The sequence below is a fragment of the Trachymyrmex cornetzi genome, unplaced genomic scaffold, assembly GCF_001594075.2.
Source record: "Trachymyrmex cornetzi isolate Tcor2-1 unplaced genomic scaffold, Tcor1.1 scaffold166, whole genome shotgun sequence".
Classification (NCBI taxonomy): domain Eukaryota; kingdom Metazoa; phylum Arthropoda; class Insecta; order Hymenoptera; family Formicidae; genus Trachymyrmex; species Trachymyrmex cornetzi.
In genome coordinates, this window is record NW_017296266.1 from 720,046 (window position 1) to 738,908 (window position 18,863).

At 29.5% G+C, this 18,863-nt stretch overlaps 1 protein-coding gene across 2 annotated transcripts; it reads left to right on the forward strand.

Moving 5' to 3' along the window:
- The first annotated feature begins 1,175 nt into the window (after positions 1 to 1,175).
- LOC108759046 (phospholipase B1, membrane-associated) lies at positions 1,176 to 15,722 on the forward strand. 2 transcript variants are annotated; one of them, XM_018504307.1, is made up of 7 exons: positions 1,176 to 1,583; positions 6,229 to 6,334; positions 6,865 to 7,072; positions 11,348 to 11,524; positions 14,012 to 14,310; positions 14,776 to 14,954; positions 15,429 to 15,722. In XM_018504307.1, exons 1-7 carry the CDS (start codon positions 1,448 to 1,450, stop codon positions 15,617 to 15,619), a joined length of 1,296 nt encoding a protein of 431 aa, XP_018359809.1. In that variant the 5' UTR covers positions 1,176 to 1,447; the 3' UTR covers positions 15,620 to 15,722. The 2 variants fall into 2 exon arrangements, with proteins under 2 accessions (XP_018359809.1, XP_018359808.1); XM_018504306.1 differs by having other exon boundaries at positions 6,229 to 6,330; positions 6,861 to 7,072.
- The last annotated feature ends 3,141 nt before the right edge of the window (positions 15,723 to 18,863 follow it).

Consider the following 18,863-nt stretch of genomic DNA (forward strand, 5'->3'; position numbering starts at 1 on the left):
GATTTAAACTGATGAAGATTCTGTAATAGTTAAAACGTATTGTTGTTAAAAAACTATAAATACATTATTATATTTTCTAATATAATAATATACTTTACTTGCTCGATCATTGTTTATTTGAAATTGCATTATTATTGCTGTGCAACTGAACGAGCATTAATTATAATTGTTTTGTTTAATTAAATATTTTTTTGAATAATACTAATTTAACATCTACTCAAGGTAAATTAAATATTTATTAAATAAAGAAATAGTTAAATCAAATTAACGATTCTTGTATCAAATAAATAAATAAATAAATATGTTTATATTTAGTAAATATTTAGCTAATACTACCTAAACAAAAAATTAATTTAGTATCTTTTTCTTAGGGTATCAGTCACCAAAGCACAAGTTGTGTGTATGCGTATGTATTTTTATACGTGTATATATTTTAACGAAAAAAAAAAAGGAAATTTTGCAATTCATTCGACGCACTTTATTGATGCATTGCGCATACAGTATGTTAAAATAAATCACGATGTGACTTAATTACTGTCAAGATGTAAACTGAAACAAAGAAAGATAATTTTACTGTACAGGAATAATGTTTAATAAAACACTCATTGTGATCACGACAATCAGTAATGTGACGTATACGGTTTGATCTAAGTCACATAATGAAAAATTATCCAGGTAATTAAAATTTAAATAAAATTTTATCAAGTCTTACTACTATAAATGCATCTTTGAACTAGAAAAGTCTTATTTTTATAAATTTTCATCTATAAACTGATAAGTGAGTTTATATAATTAACGTTTTTTTTTCTTATAGAAGAAACACGCGCTGAATTCAATAAACACATGCTGAAGACAATTCCATCTTTACTTACAAAAGAAGATCAGTTTTTCATCTATCCTTATAACAGACGTACAAAAGTATATAAAATATATTGATGCATTTATACAGCCAATATTTTACGAATGATTAATAATTTTAATTTAACATTACGTACACGTGTTATAAAATATATTATAAAAATCGCTTTAATTTATTATTAACATTCGTTCGCATGTCTTGTATAAAAAATTATCACTCATTAATTATTCCGATACAGACTACATGATTGCTAAATTTGAAGGGTAATATTGAATTACCAAAATCTATATGAGTGATTGAATGATGGCTTTTATTCCAATATTTCTGAAAACATTTACTCGTAGTTTATTGTTGCTATGACGACACAGAACAAGGCGGCCTTGCTTTTGATTGCCAGACGGTACAATCAAGGCCTCAGGTTTTCCACTGCATCCGAGTCTTCTTTACAGGTTCGGCTCTGCGATGGGTCATTGAATACCTCGATCTCGGACGATGCAACACGCCTCTGCTGCAAATCACCAAGTGTAGTTCAGACGGCACCGTCGAAACAACTTTAAATTCTCGTAATCGATTCTGCACCACGGAACAATGTGGAAATGGTGCCAGTTCTATTGCATCTTGCTATATACATCCGTATTGGCGACGGAAAAGAAGACTGTCCTCGATTCGCCCCTTAACATCATGTTGCTCCGTTCTTTGCGAAATTGGAGTTTCGATGCTTTCGGTATGTTTAACTAGCGATATGGTACAAAATTCTTTGAGAATTCTATTATTATATTTTCCTCGCAAAAATTGCACTAGAAGCAAGATTAAGGCAAGAGCACATGATAGACAAGTGTCGGTTGATGATTGTATTGTTTTATGAAAAACAATTAAAATTGTGTTGTACTCATATAAGAGATTACTCACACTACCAAGGATTTTCCATAAATCCTTGGTAGTGTGAGTAATTGCATATATGAGTACAACAGTCAGCAGTCGGCACAATAGTCAGCCTTTTTCTATCGTGTGCTTTTATTCTTATTATCATCTTATTATAATGTTGTCAGTGCTGTAATCTTTTTCTAAGGACAAGAGCACACAATAAACAAGTGCGGCCGACAGTTGTGTCAATTATAGAAAACAATTAAAACTGTGTCATACTCATGTACACGGTTACATACATATGCATTACCAAGGACTTTTATTAATAATACTTTGTTTATGTGTGCTCTTGCCCTAAACAATTTTTCAATTTTTATTTTGATGTAAGATTACAATCATAGACGTTCATTTCAAATTCATTATTATGTTAAAGCCAAAAAGTTTGTTTAAAAATCCTGATGTATAAAGGAGACAGCGTAGTTGTGGAATAAGTGAAGAGTTATAAAATCGATATCTTATATAGTTTGCGGTGCATTTTGAAAGCGACTGTCTCTAAAGCGAAAATGACTTTTTCACAGTCTGAAAACGTTATAACACACTGATTATTAATGTTTATATCAAATAAATATATGTTTACATTTAGTAAATATTTATTCAGAGCTATTCAAATAAATATTTATTAAAATTTAGTATTTTTTTTCAGTGCCAAAAAAGTTTTCATGCGTTGCATATATGTGTATGTGTGTGTGTCTGTGTTGCATTAATTTATTTGTTATCATTAAGTGTTTAACTATAAGTAACTAATTGCACGAAAAAGGTTAACTAAAAAATGTAGGATAAAGTGTATAGCGATATATATATACACAGGGTGTCTCAAAATAATCGCTAAATATTTCATGGGCAGGTAGAGCAAACTTGTGCGCGGCGCGGGGCTCTTGCCAGACAGTCCCCGGTCCTTACGGCCCGCGCGCGCAAAGCGATCAGTAGGCATATATACTTCGTGGATTCGGTCTTAAATAATCTTTAAGGATTAATATCTCGTTATTGGGGAAACTTGTAAAATGGTACGGGACTTTTCGATTCAGTTCGCTCTACCTGCCCATGAAATATTTGGCGATTATTTTGGGAGACCCTGTATATATATTGTTGCATCGTGACGTTCCGATCAATATTCGTGACGCTCCCGCGCACTCACGTTCACGAATCGTGTGCTTTTATTCTGAAAATAATTAAACACGTATATAACACGTATATAAAAAGGGCATATAACTCTAAATTAGGTTTTGCAGAAATTACCCCCGTGAATTGCGTGGTCTACTTCGATAACGTAATCGTTTTCGATCAGAGATGATTGCAATTCTAAGGGAAGTCTTATCGATTAAAGCGATTTCGATTGGCAAACATAAAGATAAATCCTAAGAAGCGTAACTTTTCGAGAAGAGAGGTTACATAATTTCGGCTAGGAGAACGTGTGCTAAATCCTAAAAAACTATTTATTTTTTGCTATGCGAAATAGACCAGTCCTCTATGGTAGTAATTTTTTCTGCTTATTAACATATGCAGGGAACTATTTCGCATAGCAAAAAATAAGTTCAAAGTTTTTTGGAATTTAGTTCACATTATAAATTTGTGAAGGGATCGATTCGATGTCGATTCCATTATCATTTTTGACTGGGTATAAACTCACTGAGGAGAGTAAATTTGTTTGGGGGGAGGAATATTAGAAGGCCTTTGAAGGACTGAAGCAAGCGTTGGTATATCTCCCAATTCTCTTCTTTCTCAGGGGAGAAGGAAAGTTCATCCCGGACGAGCTTTCAAAATGTTACACGTGCGACGCTCTGAACTGTAAACGCCCGTGACACTTTCGCTCACCCTGACGTTCCCGAATTGCCGATATAACAACACACTTGTAAGGGCACAAGACTATTAATGCGCACAAAGCAATCAAAGACACTCAATATAACGTGATCAACGTTAGAGAAGGAAGCGAGTTCGCTCGCGCGTGTTGACAGCTTTCAACCAAGATCAAATTTAGGCGCGGACCGCATCTCCTAGAAAATTGCTTGTCAATTCGTTTCGCTCGTTATATAATTCAGCGCGTAGAGATTCGACGTAGCACGGGCGTAACAATATAATTATATCCATCGACAAAGCCTTGACAAATTTTCGAACAAATACTAAGGGCACGTTCCACTAAATACTGTTTAATACATGAAAATAATAACTATGAAATAATGCTCGCGAGCGTTACTAACGTCGTTAGTGAGTGGAACGCACTTTAATTGAATCTTAGCTGATATTATTTCGTACTTATCCTGTTAATTTCTAAGATTACTACAACGCAATTATGCTTGAAAACGTTTATCTTATTCAGAATAAGATAAACGTACGAAAAGAATATACAAAATATTCCATTTCTCTTGATCAACATTTCTAAATAGATTATTTAATTACTTTCGATCTTTCCTTAGCAAAAATACAAAAGACTTAAGAATTTTTTAATTATAGGAGCGAAAGAAGAAGAAAGAGAGTCTTCTTGTAAATTAAACTTTGGAAGACTAAAATAAATTTTAAAATTATTTTATTCTTAATTAATTTGATGTAGAAATTTCATTAATATAATTATAATGTAAATAAAATTGATATTAAAAATTTCCAAAAATAATTCCAGAAATGATAAGAAAATATTTGCAATAAAATAATGCATGAGAAGTAAAATATCCTATATATTCTTACAATCTGTGTTTTGAAATTTTTGTTTTTTCAGTATTTTACACATATAAATATATCATGATCTTTTCTTAACGTATAAAGCAGTTAACTATATATATAATTGATGTACATCGATAGTGTATAATAATAACAATTAATAATAAGGTAAGTTTGACTCAAAAGGATAATATACATTTTTTCCGTTATACATGCAAAATATTTTAACTGATAGATAGTATTATAAACTGATAGATAGTATTATAAACGTCCAGGAAACGGCAAGGAATCATGCATTATATTACCGCAAGCTATCTCAAGTTTTTATACAAATACGATATTCAAAGATACGACATGCGAGACTATATGAATGCTATAAATACTTATGTTTCCACAACATGTCATTAGCATTGAAGATGAATAATGCGTACTTAATTATTTGAATTTTTACGAATTAAAATATGTTCTAAGTAATTAAATTATCGTCATTTAATCTAAACATATTTATTTATAATTATACATACATTTATAATTATAGATTGTATTATAAATGTAACATAAATTTATATTAAAGATATATTTTGAAAATTTTGCGAAGCTACAATGTTACGCTGCGATGATTTTCCAAGGACAAAAAATTCTCACGTTATAATGATTAAGATTGTAATGGTACAATTTCTATCTACGGTCTTGATTTTTTTATTTTGAATTTTTTCTCATAAAAGTTTCTTCTGCTGTATAATCAAACAATGTTCTCTGTTATTAGCATAACCTGTTTTGTTGACTAACTTCGATCAAAATAATAATAAACACGTATGATTATAACGTAGTCTAAAGGAAGCAGTTTTTTTTTCCGGTAAACGCGATAAGCGAATGTAACTCGCGTCTTCGCGGTACTTCTTCCTATTTTGTTTAGCTGCTCTTCTGCATAATTCATCATCTTGTCCGATAATTCGATTCACGTACCGTACTGCATTTAGGATCTCATTATTCTGTACTTCATTATTATTTAGCTACGATACCTTCGTTCCTTTTGTTAAATTCGACGTATAATTGAAAATGTCAAATTACATAATCTCGTGTCATAAATTCTATCCTTAAAAGATAAATTTATAAAAAAGATGGACTTACTTCATAAATTCATTTTTAAGCATAGAATTTATGGCATAATTATGTAAAAATCTGAACTTTTACAAATAAGTAAAAATAATTTATTTCCTAAATTGATTTTTCTAAAGATAAAATTTATGACATTATATAATTTGACATAAGTTATACGTCTGATTTACAACTACACAAATCATGCGTACAACTATACGATAAATAAATAAAGTGAAGGTCTTTTAGTAATAAATTAAAAGTATTTACTAAAAAAGATAAACTGACAAAGAAGTATAAAATGTATAATTTATACATTTTCGTTTTTAAAAACGGATCTATTTTGTAAAAATTTTGTAAAATAAAATGTACAATCATTTTAGCCAATTACAATGTATAAAAATAATCATAACTATTAAAATATTATGTCTACCTTCATAAATTGAATTTCTCTGAAGAAATTTATGATAAAAAAAGGTAAATATTATTGATAGTTATGATTATTCTTATATTGTAATTGGTCAACAAAACGAGTATATATTTCATATTTTATTCTGTACTTTATATTAAATTAAGTCTATCCAAAAATAGATTTAATTCATTTCGTAAAATAAATCTATTTTTAGAGATAATTTATAATGCAACTGTGTGTACTATCTTCTTCGTAAATTGTAACACCCGATTTGTTAATCTCGCAGGTAGAACAGGAATGGAGGAAAAATATCTGCAAATGGCAAGAAGAGCAAACAAAGTGCAAAAAACTATTCCCAACTATGTTCCATTTCCTTGTAACGTGACAGGTAGGTTCTTGAGAATTTATTTTTCATTTTTTTATCAACAATTATTTATTTCCATAATTATTTTGTCTCTTTACAAATTAGTACGAATATATACTTTTATAAAAAATATCATCATTAAAAGTTATGAGACTTTATATACCAGTAAAATCTTTAATAACAAATAAATATAGTATTTTACTTGTAGTCCACTATTTTTAAATGTCTATGTTCGTTTAACTTAATTAGAATTTTTCTTTTAGCAAAATTAATTATTACGCCACATTGTATATATACAATAAATAACAAAAATCTTAATCAATTTTAATAATTAAAAATTTTATTACAGAGTAAGGTTTATTTATTTAATTAAAAAGTGTGTGTAATTTTATTTCAATCATTACTACCATATAAAAATTATTGCATGTCGGTTCGAGGTTTCATTGAAGAATAATCGATTCCAAGTTGTATAGCCAAATTATTATTGAAACAATAATAGACTAGAATATAATGTGTACTTGAAAGGAATCTACTTGACTGACGATAAATTTTAGATAGTCGGTCTCCAGAAGTGCCAGAATCGGTACATAAATTAAGACCAGGTGATATTGATGTCATTGCTGCGATGGGTGATTCTCTTACGGCTGGAGCTGGAATTTTTGCAGACAGTGTGCTTCAAGTCGTTATAGAAAACAGAGGAGTTACTGCGGCTGGTGGAGGCCAAGGCACGTGGAGAGAATATTTAACTCTTCCCAACATAATTAAGGTAAATTGAAATTAAATTTTTCGACCTTTTTTTAGCGAAATGCAACATGAACAACGTGTAAGATGTAATAGATAAAAAATGAAAATTGATAATTAAATGTGATAGTTAAATCATAATCAAATGTATTTGAAATATTTAAAATCAGTTATGTGATTTACTTGTTTTAATTACATGATTTCATTATGTAACTTTGTGACGTGTTTTTTTTAGTAAGGATAAATGCGTATTGAAAAATTAAATACTTTCGTTATCATATGCACGTATTTATAAATACATAGATATATATTTCAATTTTTGCATATACATATACGTATTTCGTAAGTTCAGTTTTTGATTACTTAAAATTTATTACTGATCATTCCTAGTATTATTCCATAAGTGCAATGTTAACGTTATATTTAGAAATCCTATCATAAAATCTGGTCACGAATGATTTTGTCAAGCTTTTACAAGAAAGAGAAAGGTATATACACTTTCTCTTTGTAAGTATATGTGCGTGCGTGCGTGCGTGCGCGCGCGCGCGCGCGCGCGTGTGTGTGTGTACTATCTCGCTTTATAATCCTTGTTAAAGTTGTAGAGTAATAGTATAAGTTAACATGAGATAATATATAGAGAAGAATGTATGTCTTTTTCTTTTTTATAAATTTTTTTATAAAATCACTCTTAGCCAGACTTTATTATAGAGTGTTTAGCTATATTATTTTTTAATAGCATTTTTTGTTTGATTACAGAACTCCGAGTCGATTATTTTTCATTTCTTACGTGTAATGTATAAATGAGTAACTTAAAAAATCGCCGATAAGATTAAGAGTTTAGTCTCTTCATTTTATAATTAGTTCGTCTTTTTGTGAATTCTTTCTTAATAAAAACGATAATTAAAAAAAACTTTTAATCTTTGAAATATAATTAAAGCTAAACTATATTAGGGCTAATTAAATTTTGTTAATGAGAGTCAGCGCAGTTGTTTTGACAAAAGTTATTAATTAAAATTAATTAAATGTAGATGAGTAAATGTCCCTTTTATTTTTCAATTGAACGTTTCAATTCTCTCCTCCTCAGCATATATAAATATAAATAAAGCTGGGATTATATGAAAATGTATACTTTATATTATTAATATGAATACAAAACAGCTCACATATCTACACGAATTACGTAAAAGCAAAGCGTTAAAGCCTGTTTTTAATTTGCATATTTTACATATATGTATCTTTTTGAGCATATTTCTTGTAAAATTGCATACTTTATATTTTGTCAATTACACACTACTCAACAAAATTAAAGGATCACTTGTTCCATCCTGCAAAAATAGGCAAACTTCGAGATAGAATAACTTCGTCAAAAATCATCGTATCGAGATTTTTAAAAAAGCATTTTAAAGCTTGAAATCTCTACTTTTCAAACCTGTACTTTAAAAAACCGTATTGCTCATATTTCATAAAGTTACACATAAATGAAGATGCATCAGGTCTAAAAATTTTTTACGAAATTTGCGAAGTTCCACGGAGCCAAGTAAAAATTGTGCACAAATACGGTTTTCATCTTTCGAAAGAGTGAATCTTTACCTTTAATTTGCTTTTTTGTTGGGCTCTGTACGATTATTTTTCACCGAGTTATTCAACGTTGAATCATAAACGACCCTTTTTGCTTTGACGTTGAATAACTTGGTGAAAAAAAATCCTACGAAGCTTCATAAAAAGTAAAATTGAAGATAAAGATTCACTCTTTCGAAAGATGTAAACCGTATTTGTGCACAATTTTTACTTGGCTCCGTGGAACTTCGCAAATTTCGTAAAAAATTTTGAGATCTGATGCATCTTCATTTATGTTTGTGTAACTTTATGAAACATGAGCAATACGGTTTTTTAAAGTACAGGTTTGAAAAGTAGAGATTTCAAGTTTTAAAATGCTTTTTTAAAAATCTCGATACGATGATTTTTGACGAAGTTATTCTATCTGGAAATTTGCCTATTTTTGCAGGGTGGAACAAGTGATCCTTTAATTTTGTTGAGTAGTGTATTATTGATTATTGGAATATTATATATATGTACGCGCGATCAAGTTTGATACTTTTTATAGTTGAATGAGTCCATTTGTATAATGCGAGTACTAAACCGCTGAAGTACTTGTGAATCTAAAGTAGACCATACACGATTGAACATACTCGGCAAGTATCAGTTGGTAGCTAGCTCGGCGGATATGCACGACGCGCGACTACCTCGAGCTCAACTGTTTGCCGAACGTGTCCTGATATGTTCGACCGTGTTTAACCTCCCTAAAAGATAATGCGCAGTGTAGCTAGCCAGTTGAAATGGATTAATTGCACTGATAACTTATTATATTTTTGAAAATATTTCTTTCTGTGCTTTTCATTTAATAAACGTATATATTATATATTTTTGCATATTTTTACATTATTTTCTAATATTTTTGTATATTTTTACCAAATTTTATGCATATAATATGTGCATATATTCTTGTTTTTACATGCATATAATTCCCAGCTTTAGATATAAATATAGATATAAATATAATCAAGATGTAATCAAGAAAACCAATGTAATCAAAAAGCTCAGATGTACATAAAGATTTTTTTTTAATTATGTGTGGCGCATAATACATCGTTATCAATTTTGAGATGTCGGTGTCGGTAAAACAATGACAAGGTGTGTAATCGACATTTTCTTCGCAACACACAATTCAACATCTTTGGCTTTACTATTTAAAGAAACGTGACAAACACAGAAGGAATTGTTGCAAAAGGGTTTTAGCATAACATTAACATAATCATATTTTTGTTTTGTGTTGGATTGCCTCTTTACGGACTTTCGTCAGTAATTGCATTCGATCTTCACGAGACGCTCGTGTCTCGTATTTTAGAGATTATATATTAAGCGTGTAAATTTGCTGCCTCTTAACTGTTGAACAGTGGATTACCAGCACAGCCATCGATTATTCCTGACTAATAGCAAATCGTTTTACGTATGCTACAAGTGGCTTTTTCATTCCAAAATCATGTCTATATTGCAGTCTTGACAAAAAATATTAAGCGTATTCTTTCCTTATTTTAGTAAACGTCTTACAGAAGATTTCTTTTCTTTTACTTTATTTTATTTTGTTAATTTGTTAACTGATTAACATTATTTAATGTTTTAGTTAAAAAATTGGTTTATGACAGTTGCTGTAAATTATCTTTTTCCTTTTAATTATTAAAAACCCTTTAAACTTATATACAATGTCAATAATTAATAAGAAACAATACAGACAAAAGAGTTTCAGATTATAATAAAAAAAATATAGGTGCTTAATATTTTTTGCCAAGATTATATAGCATCCTGAAATATATTTTTTTACCAAAACATTAAGCAATTCGCCGAGCGAAAGTTAATGTAATTTAGGACGTAATACTAGTTAATAGGATCATTATCATAATCATTATTAAGCAATATTTATAATTATGATTTTTTTACGAGCTCTCTACTTTCTTTCCTTACTTTAATAAATGTTTTACCAAAATTTTCTTTTCTTTTCAATTTATTTTATTTTAAATAATTTTAGAGAGTTTACAATTAAAATCACGATTTTTTATTTTAAAATTTTGTAATTTGGCTGAATGTGGTAATTAAAAAAGTTAATATAGGGGAGAGTTTTTTTAAATCAGACTGTGTTCCAAATAGGATCTTTTTAATTTAAATGAATACGGTTAGGCAGATTTACTATTTATAATGTAAAGTCCTTATAAGGCACTGAACATGTGATAGCAGTTTGACAGTTCTCTGTCGTAACATTCATAAAATAGAGACAAATATGTATTTCAGAAAATTTGTTTAAAAAAGAAAATCCTTGTAAATCATTATTTAAAAGGTGTTAAAAATTTGAAAAGTAATTGATTTAAGATAATTAAAGAGTGTAGACTTAAAATATGTCAAGCATTTCGTGATCACTTTTGCGGTTTATTGTAAAATTTGTTCCAAAGTTCGAAAGGACCCGTGTCCAAATCGGATTTATATATATATAAATTATAAAGCGGATCTTGATGCTTAATAGTATTTATATCCAAATGTTTGCAAAAATATCTAAAGCAGACTTGTCCAAAATTCGGCTCGTTAGTTGAAACGCTTTCTATCTCTCCGCCGTCGGTAGAGCGAGACGGCACGTAGAGAGGTAGAAACGTTTCGGCTTACGAGCCGAGTTTTGGGCAGGCCTAATTTAAAGATTAATCAAATACGTGTATGCGTGTGCAAATTAGTCACCCATAAATGTTTAATACATTAGGAATTCAACCCCAATTTGATAGGATTTGCATTGGGAGACTCTTTGACCACTCACAAAGCATCGCAATTGAATATTGCTGAATCCGGTGCCGAATCCGCGGATATGATATACATGGCGGAGATGCTGATCAAGAAGATAAAAAACGATCCGCGGATAAATATGCAGAAACATTGGAAGGTATATTGTAGTAGACATTCAATTTGTTACAAACAACGAAAAAAATTCAATACAAAATATGTTATTACGTTTCGTTGTTTGTAATTATTCAATTAGAAACTATATTTTATAGTTTCAAGTTAACTTTTTTTATAGCAAAAAACTGAACGGAGCGTTTTATTGCTTATTATATTTTGTTAAAGTAGTTATACCCCAACTATGCTCGAGTCAATGACAGACTCAAATATCTTTCTAAATTAAGCAAATATATCGCTATGTCAAATCTAAAAATAATAAAACGAAATATTTTATAACTTACAATATTAAATCATGATAAAATAAATTAATTTAAAAAAAGGAAACCTCCGTATCACGTAGTAAATAAGAGAAATTAGATTGTGGCAACATCGCATTTTTGCGCGCAGACGATCAATATAGGCACAATATATCTGTCAAGATATTTATACGAAAAAAGAAAATGTCTACAATTGTGTTATAAAGGAAAATATATTAAAAGTACAGTTTTAGCAAAAAAAGTGTAAATCGGCTCTCGCGAAGAAACGACAAGAATGCGAAAGACAACTTTCTTATTTCTTGAAAATGTGACATTGCTATATCTAATGGACATCCTCAGTTCTCGAGAAAATGTATAAAATCAAGATTTTTATTACTCAAACTTTAATATCATGCGATAAATATTTGTGGTGTTGTTACACGAGTTTCCTCACGAATTTAACTATTTGAGAGACACGTTTTTCATTAACCTTTTGAATGTGATTTGGAGGCTATATGAAAATTCGTGTCGCATCATAACAAAAATATACTATAATGGTAAATATAAAAAAATCTACGATATATATTTGATTGGTTATATATCAGAAACGGGACGGTAATTCGAGCTCATCTTTTACAGATATATGTATGTATTAATATCTAAATTACTTGAAACGAAAATTTCTTAGATAATGCATTTTGGGGTATAACTATCTTAATTCGCTACATTTACAATAAAATATCTTGTTTTTGTGTAAAAAATTTTGTATTCTTATTAGAGCTCGAAAAAGGAACCGAGTAACGTAACGTTCAGATATCCGTCCACGGATCCATTACCCGCGTATACAGATTTGGACCGGTTTCGCGGATAAAAGTTATCGCCCAAAAAGTTTTTCTCAGAAACTAAGAGAGATAGAAAAAAGTTTTATAAAAAAGTTGGAGGTTTTTCTTTGGGGAAAAAAGATAGAAATAATAAAGTTTATAAATAATGGATAAGGAGCACTATCAAGATCAGGTCAAGATCGACATTGTGAATTTTTTAAATGGGAACTCCAATTTTTTTATTGCATATTCTTGTAGTTATATTCTGAAGTTGAGTCGTTTTCAAAACACTATAATAAAGTACTTTTTCATGTACACCTTGCTTGAAAATTACAGTACCGCCGGTATTAGCATTATCGTAGGTGTCCAATATGTCATTGTGTATTACGTCGACAATGAGAAAGGTTACTCAATTTTAAGTTGTTGATGAATCTTATAATGGAGGAAATTTAGTACATAATGGCATATTCAATATAAGATTGTCTCTAATGTACAGGGTGTTACAGATACATACTAGGCAGTACGACGGATTGCGCGACAAACTTTGCATGGCCAAGCGTGGTTTAATAGACAATGACAGTGACTTTATAACATAAACTTTATAATATAAATAATAAAACTTTGTAGTATAAACTTTATAATGTATAAAGTCACTGTCATTATCTATTAAACCACGCTTGGCCATGCAAAGTTTGCCGCGCAACCCGTCGTACTGCCTAGTATGTATCTGTAACACCCTGTACATGGTTAAGGAGCTATAAATTCTTCCTTAATTTGATTTATTTACACAACGAATCTGCGTCGGAATGATAAAGGCATTGTTGGACTCGAATAACATGAAGTACAGGATATCATAAAATAGATAGGCGGATCACTAAAAAGTCGAACATAAAATAGTGGAGACAGTAATAAGTATTTTATTGTTCTTTGAATTTGAAGTTATATGCGATTATACTGTATGTAATTGTACTAAATTTTAATTTGTTCACTGAAGAGGACCATATTGAAGGTTGAAACGTAAGACATATTATATTCTACATACTATATTCTGTAAAAGAATTTTGTAATATACGATTTGGCGTAAGCTAACTAGCCAAGCTCGAATAGCTCCGGATTTGTATTTAATTTGAACAATAAGTATTTCGTAATTGTTTGTAGTCCAACTTATAATAAAATAGAGATTTTTAAAAGTATGACTGTCACCCGAGTTTAAGGTAAAGAAAAGTTATTAATATATCTTGATTCAAAACCGTAGTGATTTTCCTTTCGTTTGTAGTTGAATATTTCAAAAGTTACAACATAATTTAAACTAATTAACTATAAACGAAATGAGAATTATTGACAATAATAAAGTAATTTGATTAAAATTATATAAAATTATGTAAAATCATGTAAAATTATTTTGATTTGCAGTTGATTTCGCTGATGATTGGAGCCAATGACTTTTGTAATGAAATATGTTGGACTTCATCACCTTGGTCAATTCTTGAAAATCACAAGGTCGATCTACTTCAGGTTTTGCGAATATTAAGAGATAATTTGCCGCGGACTTTTGTAGCGTTGATTCCGCCGCCACATTTAAAGAACTTGGTCGATACTCGTAAAGGAAGACCATCATTCAAATGTTTCGTTACAACGGACATCGAGTGTTCCTGCATGTTTGGTCTCGCATTTCAACGTTATAAATCAATGTATTATGATATTATGCTACAGTAAGTGAATAATATATAAAATAGAAAATAATCTAAATTACATCATTTATCAAATGTTAGAAATAATTACTTTTTAAAGTAATTTTAATTTATTCAATCTTTACATATATACATATGTAAAGTAGGAATGTAACCGAATACAGCTGTGATGTCGGATATCAGATATTATTTTCCAGATATAAAAAATGTATTAGTGACAATAAGAATTTTCAAAGCATTTACACCATGATGCACATCATTTCAATATAAAATTTCGCCCGGATATGTATATACATTACCAGAAATCAGATATTAGATGGATATCCGGTTGCGTCTTTAATTATCAGATATCATATTAAATCAGAAATATATATTTAGCAATGTGTCATATTATAAATTAATATTGTTATTAATATATTATTATTGTCACTATAATTGATAGCAAAATGTAGATTGATTAAAAATTCGGAAATATGTATATTTTAGATGGCAGATGTTAGAGATGGAAATCGCTGATTATCCAGAATTCCAAAGAAACGACTTTGTAGTTGTAGCCCAACCTATCTTAATGAACATAAGTATACCGCTTGCTTCGGATGGATATACCGATATGACATATTTGAGCAGCGATTGTTTTCACATTAGTCAAAAAACCAATGCTCGTTGTAAGTTTACTCAGAATTCTCTAAGAACTGTTTCGCTAATAATTAAGTGAATAATAAAAAAAGTTATTAAATATTAATAATCAAATTAATAGTTAAAAGATTAATTTTTTATATTTAAAATGTTTTGCATAAAATGCGTTTTATTTCTCAGTCCAATATTTTTAAACATAATGAAACAATAATGTAAGAAAGTATAACAATATTATCTGGTAGAATGTTATCCTAATATTAACCAATTTAACCAGTTGGACTACCTCCACGTAGTAGTTTAGATTGCCAAATTGTAACAGTCGTATTAGCATTAAGTTAACTTACGTTTTTAAAGAGTATAAAAAGAATTTGGTATAAATGTTCAAATACGTTTCATGAAATTAAAATAACTCTAAACTAATGTTAAAATAAAATTAGAATATTTTTAATTATTTAGAAATAATTAGAAAAATTATTTAGAAAATGTTCTATTTTTTTTTACAGTTGCAAATGGTTTATGGAACAACTTGTTAGAAACAGTGGGTGCTAAATCGACAACATGGAGCGAACTTTTTCATAAATTTGACTGTCCAACGCTGGAGAGACCCTATTTAGCTACAACATTAAATTCAAAGCAACAGTTTATCACTACCACAACTACCGCTGCGTTTAAAACGAGAAATATTGGCACTTGACGAAAGAGAAAGTGTCGATAGCATTATTAGGTCATCAATCATAGTTGCAATCCCGTTATTTTTAAATAGAGTCGCAGCATCAATTATTTAAACATAAACAAAATGTCACGATGTATTTATTAACCCTTTATAGAACAAAAATGGAATAGATAGAAAATTATTTCTATGCCAATTTTATTCTATGATACTATAAAGGTTTAAATAATATTAATTTGTCAAATACTTTATCATTTGCTATTTTCTCTGCAGATTGAATATGTAATTTAATTTAATAGTACTTGATATATTCTTAGGATATTATACTGTGCAATAAACGTGTGAACGCGCGATGCATTTAATGTTACTTCCAAAAAGTAGTTCAATAAAAGAGAACTTTTTAATAAATACTTAAAAAATTTATCTTTCTCTACGTATACGATATGAAATTTTTAACGGGTTTGAAAAGCGCGCAAAGTCTTATCGTAATATTGACTGTAGCCTCTTACTCACTCTTACTCACGTACCTCTACCGCATAGGAATTCGAAAGAATGCAGGGGAACCGTAAATATGGTCATCGTACAAGTGGGGATTACATCGACGGACACAAGAACGACTCTTTCTTCAATATGCTTCATTCATGTTTAGTAATGTCATCCGGTAGTATCGGTGAAGAATATCGGCCTTTTTCCTAACTTATATCTGCAAACTGTCAAGTTTTTTTATTATGAAAGCAGTACAATTTATTAAATTGACTTGGCGCAATAAAGTTGGTGCTTAAATAATTATATAACCGGTTATTTGTGTAAAAAAACACGGCCAGTTTTTACGTAAAAAAGAGGAAAATGTTGATAATAGAATTGAAGAAAGCATCGTGTCAAGGAAAGGTCAGTTTAAAATGCTAGACTTACGTTCTGTGAAGAAAAATACAACTAAAAAAAAGCTGGAAGATAACGAGAGTTACATGGCGTTTGATTGATCTCTTAATCGTGTAACTATGCGAAATAATAAATCATCGGAAAGCAAGGTATATTTATGTACGTATGTGCTTACATATATGTATATCTGTATTTTTATATATGTGTGTAATATATATCCATCGCGTAAATTATAGTATGTAATTATAGTTGAATTTACACAAAATAGATTTATTAAAAGTATTTAATTAATATTAATAGAAAGTTGTTCATTATTACTGATTCACGGAAAAATAAGGAAAGGTATTTTTAATGCATATGCACGTTTTTTGACATAACATAGTTATACATACATATACATAGTAAAACGTTTTCTGTGCATCCGTACAACTGTGTACGCAATTCAATATTTTTGTGATGTTGCCTCTATTCTTTTTCATGTAACAAACAAAAAATTACATTTTCTAAAGGTATGAAGAATGATTTATGAAAATGCCCAGGAGGCTATAATATGCGAACTTAGACATCAGCGAAAGTATGCCTTACGTTTCTTAAAGAAAATTCCAACGTAAAACGGCGCTTTCAAAGTCTTTGTCGACACTTTCGGTTCTTTGTAAAATTATGGGAAAACATTGTTGATTGTTTATGTTCATTCCTATCTGTACATTTTCGAGTGATCGTTTTCTTTTTCTGCGAGAGGACAGTCATCAACATTGCACAACATAATTAATGATGTGAATCAGAATGTAACGCAATTTAAAAAGGAATGTGAATTTAATACGTTTTCAGTCGAACGATAGGCTTACACAGCCAAATTTCGGGCCAAGACACCGGAAGACGTTCACTTTCTCTAAACTCTAAATCATAGATAACGAAGTTACCGGAGCTAGAAAGAATTAAGAATTACAACTATATTATTGCGAAAGGAAATTATACTTTCTTTTATTCTTTTTTTATTCTATTTAATTAAACTGTGCTTCTGAACTTCGTCAATTTGATGCTATTTTTTACTTCTTAGAACGATCTTGATAATGCTTGAGAATAACATATTATTAGAGATCGATCGAAACTTTTTCCGAAACTGAAAACGAATATTCATCATGTGTCAGTTCCGACTGAAACCATAGAACTTTTCTTCATAAATATTAATTTTAATACGGATACTTACGGTTTCAATAATTACACATTTAATATGTGTAATTCTATTAAGAGAATTACACATGTTAAAATTACTATAGTTTAATTCTATTTATTATAAAATATGTATAATTATTGTTTCAATAATTAAATTATGATGTTTATGAAAAAGAAGTACTTATATTCTTTGGCCAAAATTGACACAACTGAAATGTAGATTTTTGATTTCGAAATTTAATTATTATTTCAATAAATTAGAATATTTTTATGAAGAAAAAGTATATGATATATAGGCATGTCTATACATATGGTCTTTATAGGAACCTTATTTTTTAATTTTGGTTTCGGTTTCGATTGAAATTGACATATCGTTGAGTGTTCAATTACAGCAAAAGTTTCGGTCGGACCCTATATGTAAATTATTGTCTCGCACGGAATGCAAGAGATTTTTCGCATCTTAGTTTTATATTTTAGTAATACTGAATGACGTATTATAATATGTAAAATCTCTTGCATTCTTATTATTTTACTAATGCTGAATGACATAATATGTAAAATCTCTTGCATTTCGTGCGAGATAATAATATGTCATTCAGCATTAAAATCGTTCTAAGATGCGAAAAAGCAACAAATTGTTAAATTGCTATAGTTAATTTAACTCGTGATATTACACTGCGGTTATAATTTAGTAGAGTTTGCGTTTCAAGACCGAAAAATCATTTCGGCGCGCATTTCTTACGTAGTATATAAATTCACACAGAATCATACAAGTACTTAAAGTCCAGCTAATCCCTTTAAGATATTAATTCTGTAGATTCTCATACATATATAAATATGAAGATTGACTATTGAATGGTCGAAACATAATACATACGTGCAATAAGCACAGCGGAAAAAACTAATATTAGAGTACAATTTTCAATATTACAAGTTATAATTCGAACGTGAAATGATATTCTAATGATGTTATATAATGATTTAAATGAGAAGATAAAAGAAAGCAATACTTTTTCAAAATCAGACTGTCTATCTTCTCATTTAGATCATTATACAGGGTGGGGAAAAAGTATGGAAGCAAACAATTATTTCCGAAACTATTCATTTTTCGACAAAATGTCTTAGACATAATTTTTATGGTATGAAAAGATGTATTATGTGGCATAGACGGCATGACCTTGAAATGACCCTTACGAGCTGCATACAAATAACGTAA

Excerpts from the sequence above, each read along its gene's own strand:
- LOC108759046 (XM_018504307.1), top strand. The coding sequence starts at position 1,448 with ATGTGGAAATGGTGCCAGTTCTATTGCATCTTGCTATATACATCCGTA. Across the intron at positions 6,335-6,864 it reads CCTTGTAACGTGACAGGTAG|TCGGTCTCCAGAAGTGCCAG; the intron begins GTTCTTGAGAAT and ends AATTTTAGATAG. Across the intron at positions 14,955-15,428 it reads TCAAAAAACCAATGCTCGTT|TTGCAAATGGTTTATGGAAC; the intron begins GTAAGTTTACTC and ends TTTTTTTTACAG.